Here is a 15,735-nt window from a genome sequence, read left to right as displayed (position 1 = left end):
CCCTGAGTTCGGCTGCTCGCCGGGGTCCTCAGGCCTGGCTCTCGGGGCTCCTGGGGTTCCCCCTCCCCCGACTGCGCGCCGCCAGCTTCCCCTCCCCCCGCCCCGCCCACGGCCCCTCCCCGCCAGTCCCAGGTCCCTCCCCTCCCCCCTTATCTCTCCCGCCCCCCCCCCCGCTCCCCCTTACGGCTTGTTCGCCAGTTCCGGTCACGTTGCTGGGTGTTTACGCCTGAAGCCCGCCCCGGACCCCCCTTCGGCGCCCCGGAGCCCCCCGGAGCCCCGGCCCGACAGCCCCGCAGCCTCGCAGCAGCTGATGGCGCCGCAGCCCGGGCGGGTGCTGCGGAACCCCGAGCGCAGCTAGCGTGGGGAAGAAGAGCGCCTCCCCCCACCCAGGCTGGCCCGGACCCAGGGCCCCGCTGGCCCGTCGCTCCCTCAGGTCCCGAAGGTGAGGAGGCCGGTGGGCGTGGGGGGTGGACAGCCGGGTGGCCACGGGCGGGGAGCAGTGGGGCCTGAGCTCCAGCTCCCCTGGGAGGGCTGGCGCTGGGCTGGGCACCGCAGCGCGCGGGAGGCGGACAGGACCCGCGGGCTGCTGGCAGAAGTTGTCCTCCGCCACCCAGACTCAGGTCCTTACCGGCCCTGGCGAAGAGTCCAGAGCGGCCTGAGGTCGAGCCACCGCCACCTCCTGCAACCTCCCATCACACACATCTTTATGCCTTCCTTTCCCTGTCCTCCCTGGTACCCCTCTTCACCGTCCTTAGTCTCCATATCCCTCTCTACCTTCTCTGGGCAGAACATCCAGACCGCAAGGAATGACCACAAGGGGCTCCAGTTTCCTCATGCATCCCACTCCCGTGTCCCTGGACACTCAGCTTTGCTGAGGCTGGGAGTCCTGAGATCTCTCCCCTTCAGTGAAGGAAGAACCCATAGCCTAGGGGTAACCGAGGAAGAGGGGTTCTGGAGTGGAGAGGATCCCAAGACCCCTGGAAAAGGTGGCTCCACCCACTGGCCAGGTGAGCCCACCTTGCAGAGTCCCAGACATTTGCCAAAGGCTGACTTCTTGTTCCCAGCTCAAGTCCCTAGGAGAGCCAAGGACCTGGGGGGAGGGGGGATTACTTTCTCATACATGCACTTACTTGCCTAGGTGATTCCCAATAACACTGAACTCATTCTCCCTGTTTTACCAACATTCACTGTGCACCTGTTCCATGCAAAGGATTCCTAAAGACAAGGTCATGCCTTCAGGAAGCTTATGGGTTAGAGTAAAAGCCAGGCACCCCTGTGCACTCACACAGAGGTTGCGGGGGGAGAGCGGGGAAGAAGTGTGATACATGGTAGAATGATTCCTGGGAAACACAGCAATGGAAGGGAGTCATTCCAGCTTGGTGAGGGTCAAGAAAGGTTAGTAAGAAAAGTAGTCTTTAAGCAGGGCCTTGAAGGATGGGGCAGATTTCGGGAGGCAGAGACAGGGTTGGGGGTGTCCATCCACGGATACGGGGTGAGTTTGCTATGAAAGCAGCAAAAGGTAGAACCCCAAAGAAGAAGAGATCAGACTGTAAATGTGGACTGTGTTTAGATTTGAAGGACCTTAATGCAGGGTGAGCACCTAGTGGGTGCTCCTAGTTGCCAAAACACTATAGTTGTCTATATTGGGCAAGGTACTTAACCTGTTTGAGCCTCTGTTTCCTCATCTATGGAGTGGATATACTAATAGAACCTTCAGTGTAGGGTTGTTATAAACATAAATGAGTTAATATGAGTTAATGTATGTAAAATGCTAAGAACAGTGCCAGCCATTTATTATTGTTATGTAAGTATTAGTACCTATGCAGTGATGATTATTATTATCAAAATGTGGATATTGAGTATTTGGAACAGTGCAAGGATATTTGTTGACTCAATAAATACTTTCAGTCCCAAAGAGAAAAGAAACACAAAGAACGAAATTGAAACTGGGAGAAGAGAAGTAGTCGGGGTTGAGGGGTAGCAGAAAATGCAAACCCCACACAAGCAGAAAGCAAGAGTCTTCAGTTCTGGTGCCTCTCCTGCCACTTTGTCTGCCTGAGGGCGAGATGGGGCAGCAGAGGCCAGGGGACATTGACCAGGTTAAGGGAGGGGGAGTGCTTAGCCACCCAAGGAAAGACTGGACTCTAAAAGTGATGTTCAAACTTTTGATTAGCAGAAGCCTTTTCTCCAATGAATTTGTATGTACAAGCCTGTCATATAAAAGGGGCAAAAATAACAAAGCCTCTATCCCTGCCTTGTGCCTCCAACCATTCTGATAACTTCTGAGACTCCTCTGCAGAACTCTGGGCTCTATGGAGCAAAATTTGCAAACCAATGACTCCCAAAGGCCTAAAGGCCCCTCCGAGCCCTGAATGCTATGATTCTGCACTTTCTGTGGTTCTTCCAACCCAAAGAACTGTAGCAAGGGAAAGGGGAGAGAACTACAGTTTCCTATTTGCCATGTCAGTTGGAATCAGATAGCTGGCAAGAAAAGTGGGTACCCAGAAGCTTCGAAAAGAGAAGCAGGAGGTGAGGTCATTTTCAGAGACCAGGAGCCCAGGCCTTAGAGAGTCAGAATTGTGTTGGGTCAGAGGGCTCCTGAGCCTGACATTTTGTCTGTGGGTGGAGACCTGAGCACAGAAGCCTTCTCCCAGCAACTTCCCCCAGGGGAAGCTATTTGTAACTTCCACACAGATGAGAAGCACGGCAAAAAGTACTCAGGATTAACTCTATAAACTTGAATCCTGTGTTACAGGCCCTCCTTTTTATTTTTAAATAGACAACTTGTTAACTGAACATTTTTCATCAAGTTAGAAAATTAAAATGAAGAATAACTAGGAGCACAGCAGAAGGTTGGGCAGTGAAACAGTACAGACCCTGAGGTGGCCAGGACAGTGGACAAAGACAAGGGACCCTTCTCACTTTAACCTGTAAGGTAGGGCATCTTGGACCGGATGTGGGGAGAAGATAAAGCTGGTAAGTCTAATCCATCAGCTGCTGCCACTGGCCTGGACCAAGACCTCAGGCACAAGCTTCTTCTCAAGCCAGAGGTTTCCAGGACTTCCTTCCTTCCTTCCTTCCTTCCTTCCTTCCTTCCTTCCTTCCTTCCTTCCTTCCTTCCTTCCTTCCTTCTTTCTTAAGTTTTATTATTTATTTTGAGAGCGAGCACGAGTGGGGGAGGGGCAGAGAGAAAATCTCAAGCAGGCTCCACATTGCCTGCACGGAGCCTGACCCGGGGCTCAAACCCATGAAGCGTGAGATCCTGACCCAAGCCGAAACCAAGTGTCAAAGCTTAACATACTGAGGCACCCAGGTGCCCCCAAGGCAGCATTTCTATGAGAAAATCTGACATTTTCCTGGCTTGGGCCTTCTGAAGTGTGTGTGAGAGCCACACATGAGAGATCTGCATTGTGGTTCCCCTTCCCCACTCCATTTCCTGCCCTCCCCCAAACAAACTAAACAATAATGTGTAAGAAAGACTATCTGCCAAGATCATTTGTGACCCAAATTTCTGCCCTGAGAAGAGCAGCCTGCCTAGTTGGAAACAAATCCTCAAATCCTTCTGGGAAGGCTCAGAAACAGCTGGTTGGCTCAGCCTCTCACAATGGCCAGGGTCCAGTCTCCAGGGCTGTATGGAAAAGGCTTTTACACTTCAGAGACACTTACACTGCAGTGGCTGGGAACAGATATTTTCTCTCTTCATCATAAGCAGAGGCCCACATGCCTTCATCCTCTAGGTGCGCACAGAGCAGACACATAGACGCAAGAGAAGCAGAAACCCCGCCCCCATCCACCTGCAGGTACACATACGTGCACTCCTCAAGGCACACACACAGGCTCAGGTGCAAGTGCAGACACGTGGACACACACATGTCAACATGGTTATACAAGAGCACAGAGGAGCTTGTCTGTCCCTCCTGGGTTATGCACCAGTATATTTGACTGGCTACTGGACACCTATTTCTGCCCACTTAGGTCTCTTAAGCCTGTCAAATCTAACATGTCTCAGGCTTGAACTTACCTCCTCTGTAAATCTGCTCCTCCATCAGTCTGCCCCAGCTCGACAAATTCACTCACTTGTGCATTCTACGACTATTTACTGAGTATACTGTTTTTGCCAGATACTGTGCTAGGTACTAGGGAACAGGAGGAAACAAAACAGAGACCTTCACCTTGTGTTGCCAACACTCTGGCAGAGGAAATGGACAAGAAATAAAATGTAATATACTCATGTGGCGATAAGTTCATGAGAGAAAAACAATGCAGGTTAAGGGAGTGGAGAGTGACTGAGAGTTCTATGTTAAATCAGGTGATCAGAGGACTCTGAGGAAGAAACATTTGAGCGGAGTCCTTAATGAAGGGGAGGAATGGGTCATGAGGGTATCTGGGTGAAGGGTATTCCTGGGAGATGGGACAGCACATACAAAGTCCCTGCAGCAAGAGTGTGTTTGGTATATTCAGGAAACAGTACGGAAGCCAAAATGGCTGGGGTGGAGCCAGAAATGGAAGACCAGTAGTAGATGAGAGTGAACAGAGCCAGGGGCAATTGTATAGGATCTGGTAAGAATTCTGGACCAGGTGTTAAGTGTGATGGGGAGCTGTTGGGGGGTTTTGAGTGGGGAGCAGGGAGACATGATCAGATTTGCTAAAGGAACTCTAGCTGCTGCTTGGGAAACAAGGAGCTGGAGTGGAAGACAGAAGCTAGTCACAGGCTACCGCAATGGTACATCAGAGGGGTGGTGGGAACTGGGACTGGGGGGACAGCAATGGAGACAGTGAGAACTGACTGGACTCACGATACAGATTTTCAAAGGTAGAGACAACTAGGTTTGCAGATGGATTGGCCGTGGAATATGAAGAAAGAGAAGAATCAAAGATAACTCCTAAGTTCTTGTCCTGAGCAACCGAGTGAATAGATAAAAACCAGTGCCATTTATCAAGATGGTGAACAGTGGGCACGAGCATGTTTGTAAGACAGATCGCAAGAGTTCAGTATTGGGACTTGTAAATTTGAGGGACCCATTAGACATCCAAATGGTGGTCTTAAGCAGTAAGTCTAGCATGCAGGAAAGAGTTAGTTTAGGGGTCAGCATAATACTATGTAAATAGATAGTATTTATAGCCATGGGATTGGACAAGATCACCTAGGGAGTGATTATAGATTAGAGAAGAGGTCCATTGTGAAAGAGGTCTAATGTGCAAGATGAGGAATCGTAGAAAAATCCAGCAAATGTGCTTTCATACTTGAGTTGCCCAAACTGGAAAACTAGGAGACATCCCAAACATTCACCCTCCCCATCATCATGACTTAATACAATCCATTCCCATGTGCCGCCAATTCTACCCCCAAGATAAACCTGGAACCTCTCTCTGTCTTCACCTCCATCATCTGGTCCAGGCCTCTACAGTCTCTCACCTTGACCACTGCTCCATCCTCCCAGCTGACCTCCAATATCCACTCTGCCCCCTCTAATCTGCCCTCCCCACAGCAGCCAGGGCGATCTTTTAAAAATGTAAATTAAAAAAAAATTTTTTTAAGGGCAGGGGGCACCTGGGTGGCTCAGTCAGTTAAGCGTCCAACTTCAGCTCAGGTCGTGATCTCGAGGTTCCCCAGTTCAAGCCCCAGGTCAGGCTCTGTGCTGACAGCTCAGAGCCTGGAACCTGCTTCAGATTCTGTGTCTCTCTTGCTCTCTGTCCTCCCCCCACTTCTACTCTCTCTCTCAAAAATAAATAAAACACTAAAAAAAATTTAATGCAAGTCATATCATGTCCCTCCTCTGCTTAAAATCCTTTATTAACTTCCTAATTCAGGGGCTCCTGGCTGACTCAGTTGGTTAAGCATCTGACTCCTGATCTCAGCTCAGGTCATGAGCTCATGGTTCATGGGATTGAGCCCTGCATTGGGCTCTACACTGTCAGTGCAGAGTCTGCTTGGGATTCTCTCTCAGTCTCTCCTCAGCTATCTCTCTCTCTCTCTCTCTCTCACAATAAGTAAATAAACTTTAAAAAATTTTAAAAATATAACTTCCCATTTCATTTAGTATTAATCCAAAATTCTTGGCATACTTTGCAAGACTATGCCTAATCCTTCTCTAGCTAAGCCTCACTTCCTGCGCCCCTCCCCTAATACTTTACAGTTCAATCCTCATTGACATTGACAGTGTCTCTGTTCCCTGAAAAGACCATGTGAAGCACTTAGCACAAGGCTTGGCACATAGCTGGCACTCAGTAAATGGAAGCTATCAGTATTATCCTACCTCAGGGTAGCTTCACAAATGCTGTTCAATGTTTGGAATGTTCTTTTTCTTTATTTTTCTAATTTCTACCCTTCCTTCAAGTCTGTATTACTTTTCTATTGCTGCATAAAAATTTTTCATAAACTAAGTGGCTTAAAACAGCATCAATTTGTTATCTCATAGTTTCCAAGGATCTGGAGTTTGGCACATTTTAGCTGGGTCCTCTGCTCTGAGCCTCCAAAGGCTGAAATTAAGACTGGCTGCATTCTCATCTGAAGGCTCAACTAGGGGAAAGACTTGGTAGGGATGCCAGGGTGGCTCAGTCAGTTAAGTGTCCAACTTCAGCTCAGGTCATGATCTCACAGGTCATGAGTTTGAGACCAGCGTCGGGCTCTGTGCTGACAGCTCAGAGCCTGGAGCCTGCTTTGGATTCTCTCTCTCTCTCTCTCTGTCTCTGCCCCTTCCCTGTTTGTGCTCTGTCTCTCTCAAAAAATGAATAAACATTTTAAAATTTTTATAAAAAATGAATAAAATAATCAACAAAAAATTTTAAACGTTCATATATTTATTTTGAGAGAGAGAGCACATGTGTGAGTGGGGCAAGGGCACAGAGCCCAACAGGGCTCGATCTCATGACCTTAGCCGATATCAAGAGTCTGATGCTAACTAACTGAGGCACCCAGGCGCCCCAGATTTTATTTTTAAGTAATCTCCACACCCCAGTGTGGGGCTCGAACTCACAACCCTGAGATTAAGGGTCATATGCCCTCCAGCTGAGCTAGCCGGTGCCCCACCCAACTCCTCTTTTAAAAAGGGACTCTGGGGGGGTGCCTGGGTGGCTCAGTCAGTTAAGTGACTTCGGCTCAAGTCATAATCTTACGGTTTGTGAGTTCGAGCCCCAAGTTGGGCTCTGTGCTGACAGCTCAGAGCCTGGAGTCTCCTTCAGATTCTGAGTTTCCCCCCTCTCTGCCCCTCCCATGTTCATGCTCTCTCTCTGTCTCTCCATAATAAAAACATTAAAAAAAATTTTTTTAAAGGGACTCTGCCACCTGCCTTCAGCCCATAGAGTTGGTCTTAGTAAAATATACATCAGATCTTCCTTGTCTGTGATCTGGAAGAACCCAGAGTCCTGGACTATGGTTAAGCCAGAAAAATGGATTAGAACCGGAAGAGGGTGTGCTCTAACCATTATACTGGTCTACCAGCTGGTGGGTGAGCTTGGATGCTGGCGGGATGGGTTTTCCTACTCCACAACTCCCTCATTTTAGCCATGAGAAAACAAAGAGCCCAGAGAGGGAGAGGGCTTGCCCAGTCACACACCTGGTTAAGAAGCAGCCTAGAAACTGCCTCCGTCTCTCTTTACTGACTTTGCTGCTCCATTTGTGTTCCTCTCTGAGAAGTAGAAAGGCTAAAGTTACATGCAGGCAGGGGAGTGAAGCCATTTCTTTTCCTGGTTCCTGAAGAACTCTGGCTCTTCATCTATTAAATGGGAATAATTATGCTCCCCTGACAACACATGCATGAAGATTCAGTGAGTAAACGTGGGGGAAACAGCCGCAGAGGTAGAATCATCTACCCGGTGGCAATGGGACTCCAGACTGCAGGACATTATGAGGGATCTGAGGGGGTGGGCAGGGCAGATAGCCCCACAAAATGTGGGTTTTCCTTCTCGTCTTTCCCCCAGGTGGGGCCCAGGGCTGGGTTGCCATGGATACCGTGTCCCTGGAGCATCAGATCCAGAGTGTGCAACGCCACATTAGCTTCCTGAAAAAGGAGCAGATGGCCCTGCTGCGAGACTTGCACCTGGAGATCCTGAGGCTGCAGAAACGCTGTTCAGGTGAGGCCGGAGGGATGGCGGGCAGCGGGGGGGGGGGGGGGGGGGGGGGGGGTGCTCTGCTGGAGTGCCCACCGTGAGCCTCTCTAAACTTCATGACAACGCTGCCAGGTGAGTGTTCAGCACCCCTTTCTCTCGCTGAGGAAACGTCTGGGGAGGTGAGGCACGAGTATCAGAGCCAAGGGCTCTGGTTTAGCAGAAGCAAACCTGGGGCCCACTCTTAGGGATTCCTGTCCTTTTCCACTAAGTGTTCATCAAGCATCTCCCAAACCTTACAAGCCCTCAGGCTAGTTGGGGAGGTAATATTAAGACATACAGAAAATGAAGAGGGCTGGGCGCCTGGGTGGCTCAGTCAGTTGCGCACCCGACTCTTGATTTTGGCTCAGGTCATGATCTCATGGTTCGCAGGTTCGAGTCCCATGTCAGGCTCTGTGCTGGCAGTGCAGCACAGGGAGGTTCTCTCCCTCTCTCCCTCTGTCTGCCCCTCCCCCATGCTCGCTCTCACACACGTGCTCTCTCTCTCTCTCTCAAAATAAATAAATAAAATTAAAAATTAAAAAAAAGAGAGAAAATGAAGAGGGCCAATGAGAGGTCATGGGTAGGATCATGTCCAGGCTAAGGTGTGGGTGATGGAGGAGACCAGGCACCCCAGGCTCCCCGGAGGAGGGAGCATTTCCACTCCCTGAGGCTCCGATGTAGACCTGCTGAGGCATTATGGGGGAATGAAGGTGGAGAAAGCAATCCAAATGAAGGAAGCGGCATGGCAAAGTCCAGAAGGTAGAAAGCCAAAAGCGCAGGGAAAGTTCTATTTGACTGGGTAAAGCTGTGCTTAAGGCTGGTGAGAAGTACAGCTGGAGCCCGATCATGGAAGAGTATCAGGATGGCTAAGAAGTCTGGCCTGTCCTCCCAGGTAGTAGGGAGCCACTGAAGGTTTCTAAGTAGCGTCATGCCCTATTAACAAAACTCAGCAGTTGTGTAAAAGATGAATTGGAGGGAAAAGGAGGCAGGGATACCAGTGATGGGCCAAGAGATGGTCTGGGGGAGAGATGAAAGGGGCAAAAAGGGGAAGACCAGTGGGAGACAGGGTAAAGGGAAGGACTTGACAACCAGCTGGATTTGTGAACAAGACAGAAGGAGGCACCAAGAAGGAAGCCACCTCCCAGACCTGACCCCTGCTCTTGGACTTCAGGCTTCAGCTGCTCAGCTCTCTCAGAGGCTGGGTGTTAGAGTCAACGACTCATAGAATGTGTCACCTGGAACAGCCCAACCTCTTTATTATACAACTAGGCAAACTGAGACTCCAAGAAAGAGAGCACATGCCACACAATATGTCAGTGACAGAGCCAAGATTAGAATCCAGAGCTGCAGATTCCCAGCTGTGCATGCCTCTTGCAGCTTTCTGCAAATCTCTCCCTAGGATGCTCAGGTTTCAACCTCCCTTCTAGCCTCTGCTCCTGGGAGGCTCCCCATTCTCCGGAGGGAAACTCAGTGACCTGCTTGGCTTCTCACTCTGCGACTCGAGAGGCTGGTCGTCCTGACTCTCTGCCCCCACGCCGTCCTCTGGCTCCATATAGATCCAGCTGCTACATTCCTAGGCCAGGCTCCCTGCAATCTCCCCCGAAGCTAGATGGCAGTAGAGGCCAGCCCATGGGTCAGGGATGACCCATGTAGACTCACCCCTGCCTGATGCCACTCTCTCATTGCAATAACAACATTAAAGTAAAATCAAGATGAGTGGACCCTAAGACCCTATAGCTCTTGCCCTAATTTCTTTATGATTTGGCTGAATTCTGAAGACCTGGGTCCTTCCACTCAGAACACAGGCCAGGATCCCAAGAAAGTGTAATAGGCAGGAACAGCCCCCACCACCCTCCTCAGCCTGGTATGGGACTGCAGCCTCTTGGTTATTAAGGAGATAAAAATAACACTGGGCTGGCCTGGAGCAGCCACTCTTGGGGCTGAAATAACTGAATAAGGCCCTTCTTCCAAGGGGTGGAGGAATGAGGGGAAGGGAACAGAACAAAGAAAATTTTTTTCAAGAGAATTAAACAGGGACTTAGATGGATGCCTGGTTGGCTCAGTCAGTAGGGCATGCGACTCTTAATCTTAGGGTCATGAGTTCAAGCTCCATATTGAGCATGGAGCCTACTTTTAAAAGTAAAATAAATTAAGGGACGCCTGGGTGGCTCAGTCGGTTAAGTGTCCGACTTTGGCTCAGGTCATGACCTCACAGGTTGTGAGTTCGGGCCCTGCATGGGCCTCTGTGTTGACAGCTCAGAGCCTGGAGCCTGCTTCAGATTCTGTGTCTCTCTCTCTCTGCCCCTCCCCCACTGGGGAGGGAGGATGGGAGAGGGAATGGGAGAGGGGATGAACTAGCATAGGAACCAAGTGGGCAGGACTTCAGAAAGAGCCTGCCAAAAAGGAATGTCACTCAAAATGAAGGGGTTTAAGAGGTGGGTGGGTATATTCTGGTTGGCGGGGCAGCCTAGATGAACACAAGATCTGCACCCATGTACTCAGCACTCAGCCCTGGGTTGGGCCCTCTGTTTATTCTAGCAACAGCCCCTTGAGAGGCAGGTGTGATTTTGTCTCCATTTCACAGATGAGAAAACTGAGGCTCAGAGAGGTGCTGTGACTGGCCCAAGGTCACACCGGGTATCTGACCTCACTGCATGCTCTTCTAAAAAGAAGATGGGCAGGGAGATTTGATGGGTGAGAGAGTGGAGCCCAACTTGGATTCTATCTCCTCTCCCCCAACTTCCCTGGTTAAGGGTGAAACTGGCCCACAGGAAGTTAGTGGCAAAGCCAAAGTCCCTTGGGCTACTCCAGGGCCTTGCAGGAGGGGCCTAGTTGGCTCCAGGAAGCCCTGGAGGGTGGAGTCATCAGGGTCCTCCCTGGGGCTCCAGGAAGCAGGTTCAGACTCAGGTCACAGCAAAAGGCCCAGTACCTTAGCAACGGCTGGCCTCCCAAGGGAAGAGCCAGGTGAGGGCCCACAGGACTAGACTGTGTAGGTGCTGTGGGCATTGATGGAGATGTGCTACCTTATCCCACTCCCTGGTTCACACTTCCTTTAGGTACCCGACTGCACCCCTACAGGTACACACACGTGCTCCAGGACAGGTGCTTTCTGTCACCGCTGCAGCCAGACTCTCTCCTGACCTTTTCCCAGCTCGTGAGCCATGGTGGAGTCATGGTGGAGTCAGGGGAGTTGGGGTGGGGCTGAAAAAATGATCAAACTCAGCTGGCTGAGGGGCGGGGCATTCTGGGGCTGTGAGGAATGGGGAATGAGTAATGGGGACTGAGTAGACAGGAGTCTTCCCCGCCCCCCGCCCCGCCCTCCCCCAGGTGGTGGCTGGGCTGCCACAACCCAGGAGGAAACTTCCGCGACAATGTGCCCTTAGCTGGCTGACCCCGCCTCCTCAGCGCAAGCCAAGTGCCATGCAGGCCTTCCATCACCAGGTGGCGCTGTCCTCCTTGAAGCCCCTCTTCTTGCCCTGTGGAATATGGCGGAACACAGGGTTGAAAAGGAGCAGGGATGATGTTCAGAAAATAACACAGGCAAGGCCGTACTGGCTGTGAAACCAGTGAAACACGTGTTGGTAAAGAGCCATTGCCCTGAGTCCCTCTCCAGTGCCCCCAAGCAGCCCAGACACTCCAGACTTCCCAATGCATCAACACTAAAGGGGCTGTGCACTGCACAGCGGGGGTCCTCCAGAATGGCTCTGATATTTGTATATCACCTCTGAGAAAGAGCTAGTACCTCCCCCAGCCTCAAAGCGAGCCAGGCTCCTCCGTCCCACAGGGATGGGCTAACCTCCAAACGCAGGCCACCTTGCTTGCACTGGAAAGATCTCTGGGCTTAGAATCAGGCCAATCAGTTTCAAGCTGTGCTTTGCACCTCTCTTCACCTCTTCCCCTCACTGGACTGCAGTAAAATAGGTATAGGAGGTGGTTTAGATCGTTTCTAAGGATGGTAATATTGTCACTTGTACTGAGCTGTGATTCCCTGATATCTCTCTGTCTCTGTCTTTGTCTCTGTCTCTCTGTCTCTCTCTCTCTCTCACACACACACATACACACACCACTGCCTTTTATTTTCTCTCCCCCCAGAACTGACTCATGACCTGGAGATGAGAGAGGCCCAATTTCACCAGCAAGGTAAGAGAAGGATGACTAGTGGGGAAATGCCATGGGGGCCAACAGGTTACCTTTTCCCCATCATTTGATCAGACTCAAGCCTCCTCTGTCCCCAGTCCAGACTTGAGAGACAGCCACTCTTGGGCAGAGTGCAGGATGTCAGCCCCACTTGCCGACTCATCTGGGTAACACTGCACAGTGAACAACTTGTACCACCATACCTTGTATCCATGTCTCTGTTCAAAATAGGAAAATGAAGGCAGGAAGGAGATGGTATCTTGGAAGTCCACCTGATCAACTTCATTCCTTTCTGTGACCCACCTCCCTAATCCTTCCCATCCTTGCATAATTGATCTCCACAGTCAATGTTCAGACCCTCCAAGATGCTGAATGTTGAGATGCAACAAATGGCAATATGGAGTCCATGGCCCAAGGAACTTTGCTTAGATGAGGAGAAAAAAGAAACACATCAGCAAATCCTTCATTTGACAAAAGCGTGACTTCTTGCCATTGTAGCAATTCCACTAAAATATCTGTTTACAGATTATTACTTCACCCATAAAAATGGGGAGGGGGAGATGGTGTTCAATGGGTACGAAGTTTTGGTTTTGCAAAACTCAAAGCAACGTGAGTTTACGCTACTGAACTGTACAGTTAAAAATGGTTAAGAAGGTAAACTTTATGTTGCTTTTTGCTATGATTAAAGCTTTTCTTTTAAGGGAGGGGTTCCATTGTTGAGCTCTTAACCACCAAAATTATATGATCTCTGAGAACTGGAACGTGGATGTTTTTCATTGTCTCCAAGTGCCAGAGGAGAAGGACTCAGTAAATGCTTAATTTAAAATGAATCACTATGTAGTCTTTCTTACCAGGGAGGAAGTTAGCTGGGAAGGGACTCCTCTGTCCCCGTACCCCTCTCCCTTTCGGGCACTCTCTAAAATTAAAAAGAAAAATTTTTAATTAAAAAAAAAAGCTACATACAAGACCAGGACTTAGGCATGGAGAAGGCTGGAAATTTCAGGTAAAATATTGAAAGCCCTACAAATCCTTTCCATATTTGTTCATACAGTTCTAACATTTATAGACTTGAACAAATTCTGCCCACTTCTTTAAGTGGCAGCCATGGGCAACCTCTTCACGCCTCGGTGCTTGGAGGAAGGAGGCGTACATCCCAAACACCAGCTCTGTGACAACAGCAACCTTCACCCCACCTACTGTCCTTCCTATGAAAGGGTGTCTGGGATCATCTGAGCTCAAGGCACTGCCCAGTGTCCTGGTTGTTATCTTCTTTCTCAGTGGGGTCCACAGCTCCCTTTCTTTGTTCTCCTACCACTTGCTGATTTCCATATCCTTTCTGAGTCACCTTTTGATGACCTTTTGTCACCTTTCAGCCATCTATGTCCCTACAGTCACTCACATGTGTTAATCCCCGGGTGTGTTGCCTGCTGAAATGGAGAGAATTACGATCCAGGAGGCAAGGTCCCCAGCTCTGGGGGTACATTAGAATCACCTGGGAACACCGAAGAAGTACCAGTTCCCAGGTCCCATCCCAGAGATCCTGCTTCCACTGTTGTGTGGTAGGGCCCAGGAAACTATTTTGTAAAGCTCTCTGGATTGTTCCAATATATATACAGTGTTGAAACCCAGTGCGTTGGGCAAAGGCAAACAATAAACAAGTAACAGCAAGAAAGTACAAAACAGAACAAATGCCCTATGAAGGAAACAGCAAGGTTCAGGCCACACCCATTGCCCTTTCCTGCCCACATTCCCAAGTCCCAGGTCTTTCAGTCCCTCACTTTTGCATGTCTCTCCTACCCTCTACCGTGGGTGGATGCAGAGCACCCTCCTCTCCCCTCTTCCCTACTTAACTCCACCTCATTCTTCCAACTCCGCCTAGCCCAAGTGGTTCTTGTACTGAGACGCCTGATTAGGTCACAGTCTCCAGTTAGTCGTGGCAATGGCCCCTGTCACTGATGCAGCCTCACATTCATTTGTGATTATGTACTGTACCTCTCCCACTATGCTTTCTGCAAGCTTCATGAGGAATGTTCTATTATCCACCATATCCCCGGTGCCTAACACAATGTATATAATAAGGGCTCAACAAATTTTGTGGGTGTGCATGTATGAACAATGGTCAGGGAGAGTTTTGCATTTCAGCTGAGACCTGAAGTATTAGAGGAGAGGCCAGACGGTAGGATAGGGGCTAGCGCCCTGAGGAAGTGAAAGGAAGGCCAGTGTAGCCCACGAGTGGCAGTGAGGGAGGGCGCGACGGGACGGGTGGTCGGGGAGGTGCGGGGCTCCGTAATGTGGCGCGGCCAGGCGGGGGCCGTCACCTCTCCTCTCCGTCTCCCCTCTCCAGAGGCGGCGTCCCGGGAGCTGGAGAGCAAGTGCCGCGCACTGGAGTCGCAGCTGGCGGCGCGGGCGGCAGCCAACGCTGAGCTGCGGCGCGAGGTGGCGCAGCGGGAGGCGCTGGTGTCCGCGCTGCGCTGCAGCCTGCGCGCCGAGGAGCGCCGCTTCCTGGAGGAGCTGCGGCGCCGCAGCCACCGCGCCACGGTGCTGGGCACCGAGCTGCAGAAGCACACCGAGGCGGCCGCCTACCTCTCCTGCCAGCTGCACGCGGCGCGCCAGAGACTGCAGACTCCGCGCCCGGCCGCCGCCGCCGCCGCCGCCGCCGCCGAGCCCCGGCCCCGCCGGCGCGCACAGCGGGCCCGCCGCCCGCCCGCCGCCGAGGCCGCCGCCAAGGGCCCGGGCCGGGACTGGGCCGCCTGGGACCGCGCGGCCCGCACGCTGGACGACATCGACCCCATGCCAGACCCCGCGCTCTTCCTCCACGCCCGCAGGCCCCCGCGGCCCAGTGGCCGCAGCCCGCGCCAGCCGCCTCCTCAGGAGCCGCCGGACCGAGCTGGCCCGCCCGCCGCGCCCGGGGAGCCGGAATAGGCGCGCGGCGGCGGGGTGGGGAGCGGGGAAGGCCGGCCCGGCCTCGGGCTGAGGCCGCCGCTCGGGCCGCGCAGGCAAGTCCCGGGGGCCGCGCGAGCCGGCGCTCCTCCGGGGAGCAGACCGAGGCGGCCCCAGCTCCCCTACCCCGCTCGAGCGCCCCCGCCTTTTGTACCGTCTTCCCCCGAGGGAGCTCCTCCGCGGGGCTGAGAGAGCGCACCTTTTTTGTGGAGAGGACTTGGATGCTTCTGTGTTCCCCGCCCCGCTACAGGGAGGGGAGGGGGCGCGGGTCACGCCCTGCCCCGGGAAAGCTGACAATCGTTGGACGGGAGGGGGAAGGCCGGGCTGGCCTACAAAGGGAACGCAGTGGCACTTAGCACCCCTAGGCCTCCCGCCCCCCACCCCCCACCCCGGGCCTCCTCCAGCCCCGCACGGCCGCCCTGCCCGCCAAGCCTTCCTTCGAGGGGAGACTCGGGCTACGGGCTAGCGGCTGGACCTCTTTCCTCTGATGCCGCTTCTCCTTCCCCTACCCCGCTGATAGGTCCTTACCGGTGAGCACCCAACACTTTAAAGGCATTTCTTGCCAGAGCC

At 52.0% G+C, this 15,735-nt stretch overlaps 1 protein-coding gene across 1 annotated transcript; it reads left to right on the top strand.

Annotated features, from left to right (window-relative positions):
- The first annotated feature begins 391 nt into the window (after window positions 1–391).
- CCDC92B (coiled-coil domain containing 92B) lies at window positions 392–15,147 on the top strand. The gene is made up of 4 exons (XM_039251600.1): window positions 392–442; window positions 7,921–8,073; window positions 12,181–12,228; window positions 14,570–15,147. Exons 2-4 carry the CDS (start codon window positions 7,944–7,946, stop codon window positions 15,145–15,147), a joined length of 756 nt encoding a protein of 251 aa, XP_039107531.1. The 5' UTR covers window positions 392–442; window positions 7,921–7,943.
- Window positions 15,148–15,735: the final 588 nt, after the last annotated feature.

This window comes from Hyaena hyaena, unplaced genomic scaffold (genome assembly GCF_003009895.1).
Source record: "Hyaena hyaena isolate Hyena2069 unplaced genomic scaffold, ASM300989v1 scaffold_10, whole genome shotgun sequence".
Classification (NCBI taxonomy): Eukaryota; Metazoa; Chordata; class Mammalia; order Carnivora; family Hyaenidae; genus Hyaena; species Hyaena hyaena.
Note: the sequence above shows the minus strand (reverse complement) of the source record. Positions and strands in the feature narration are given on the sequence as shown.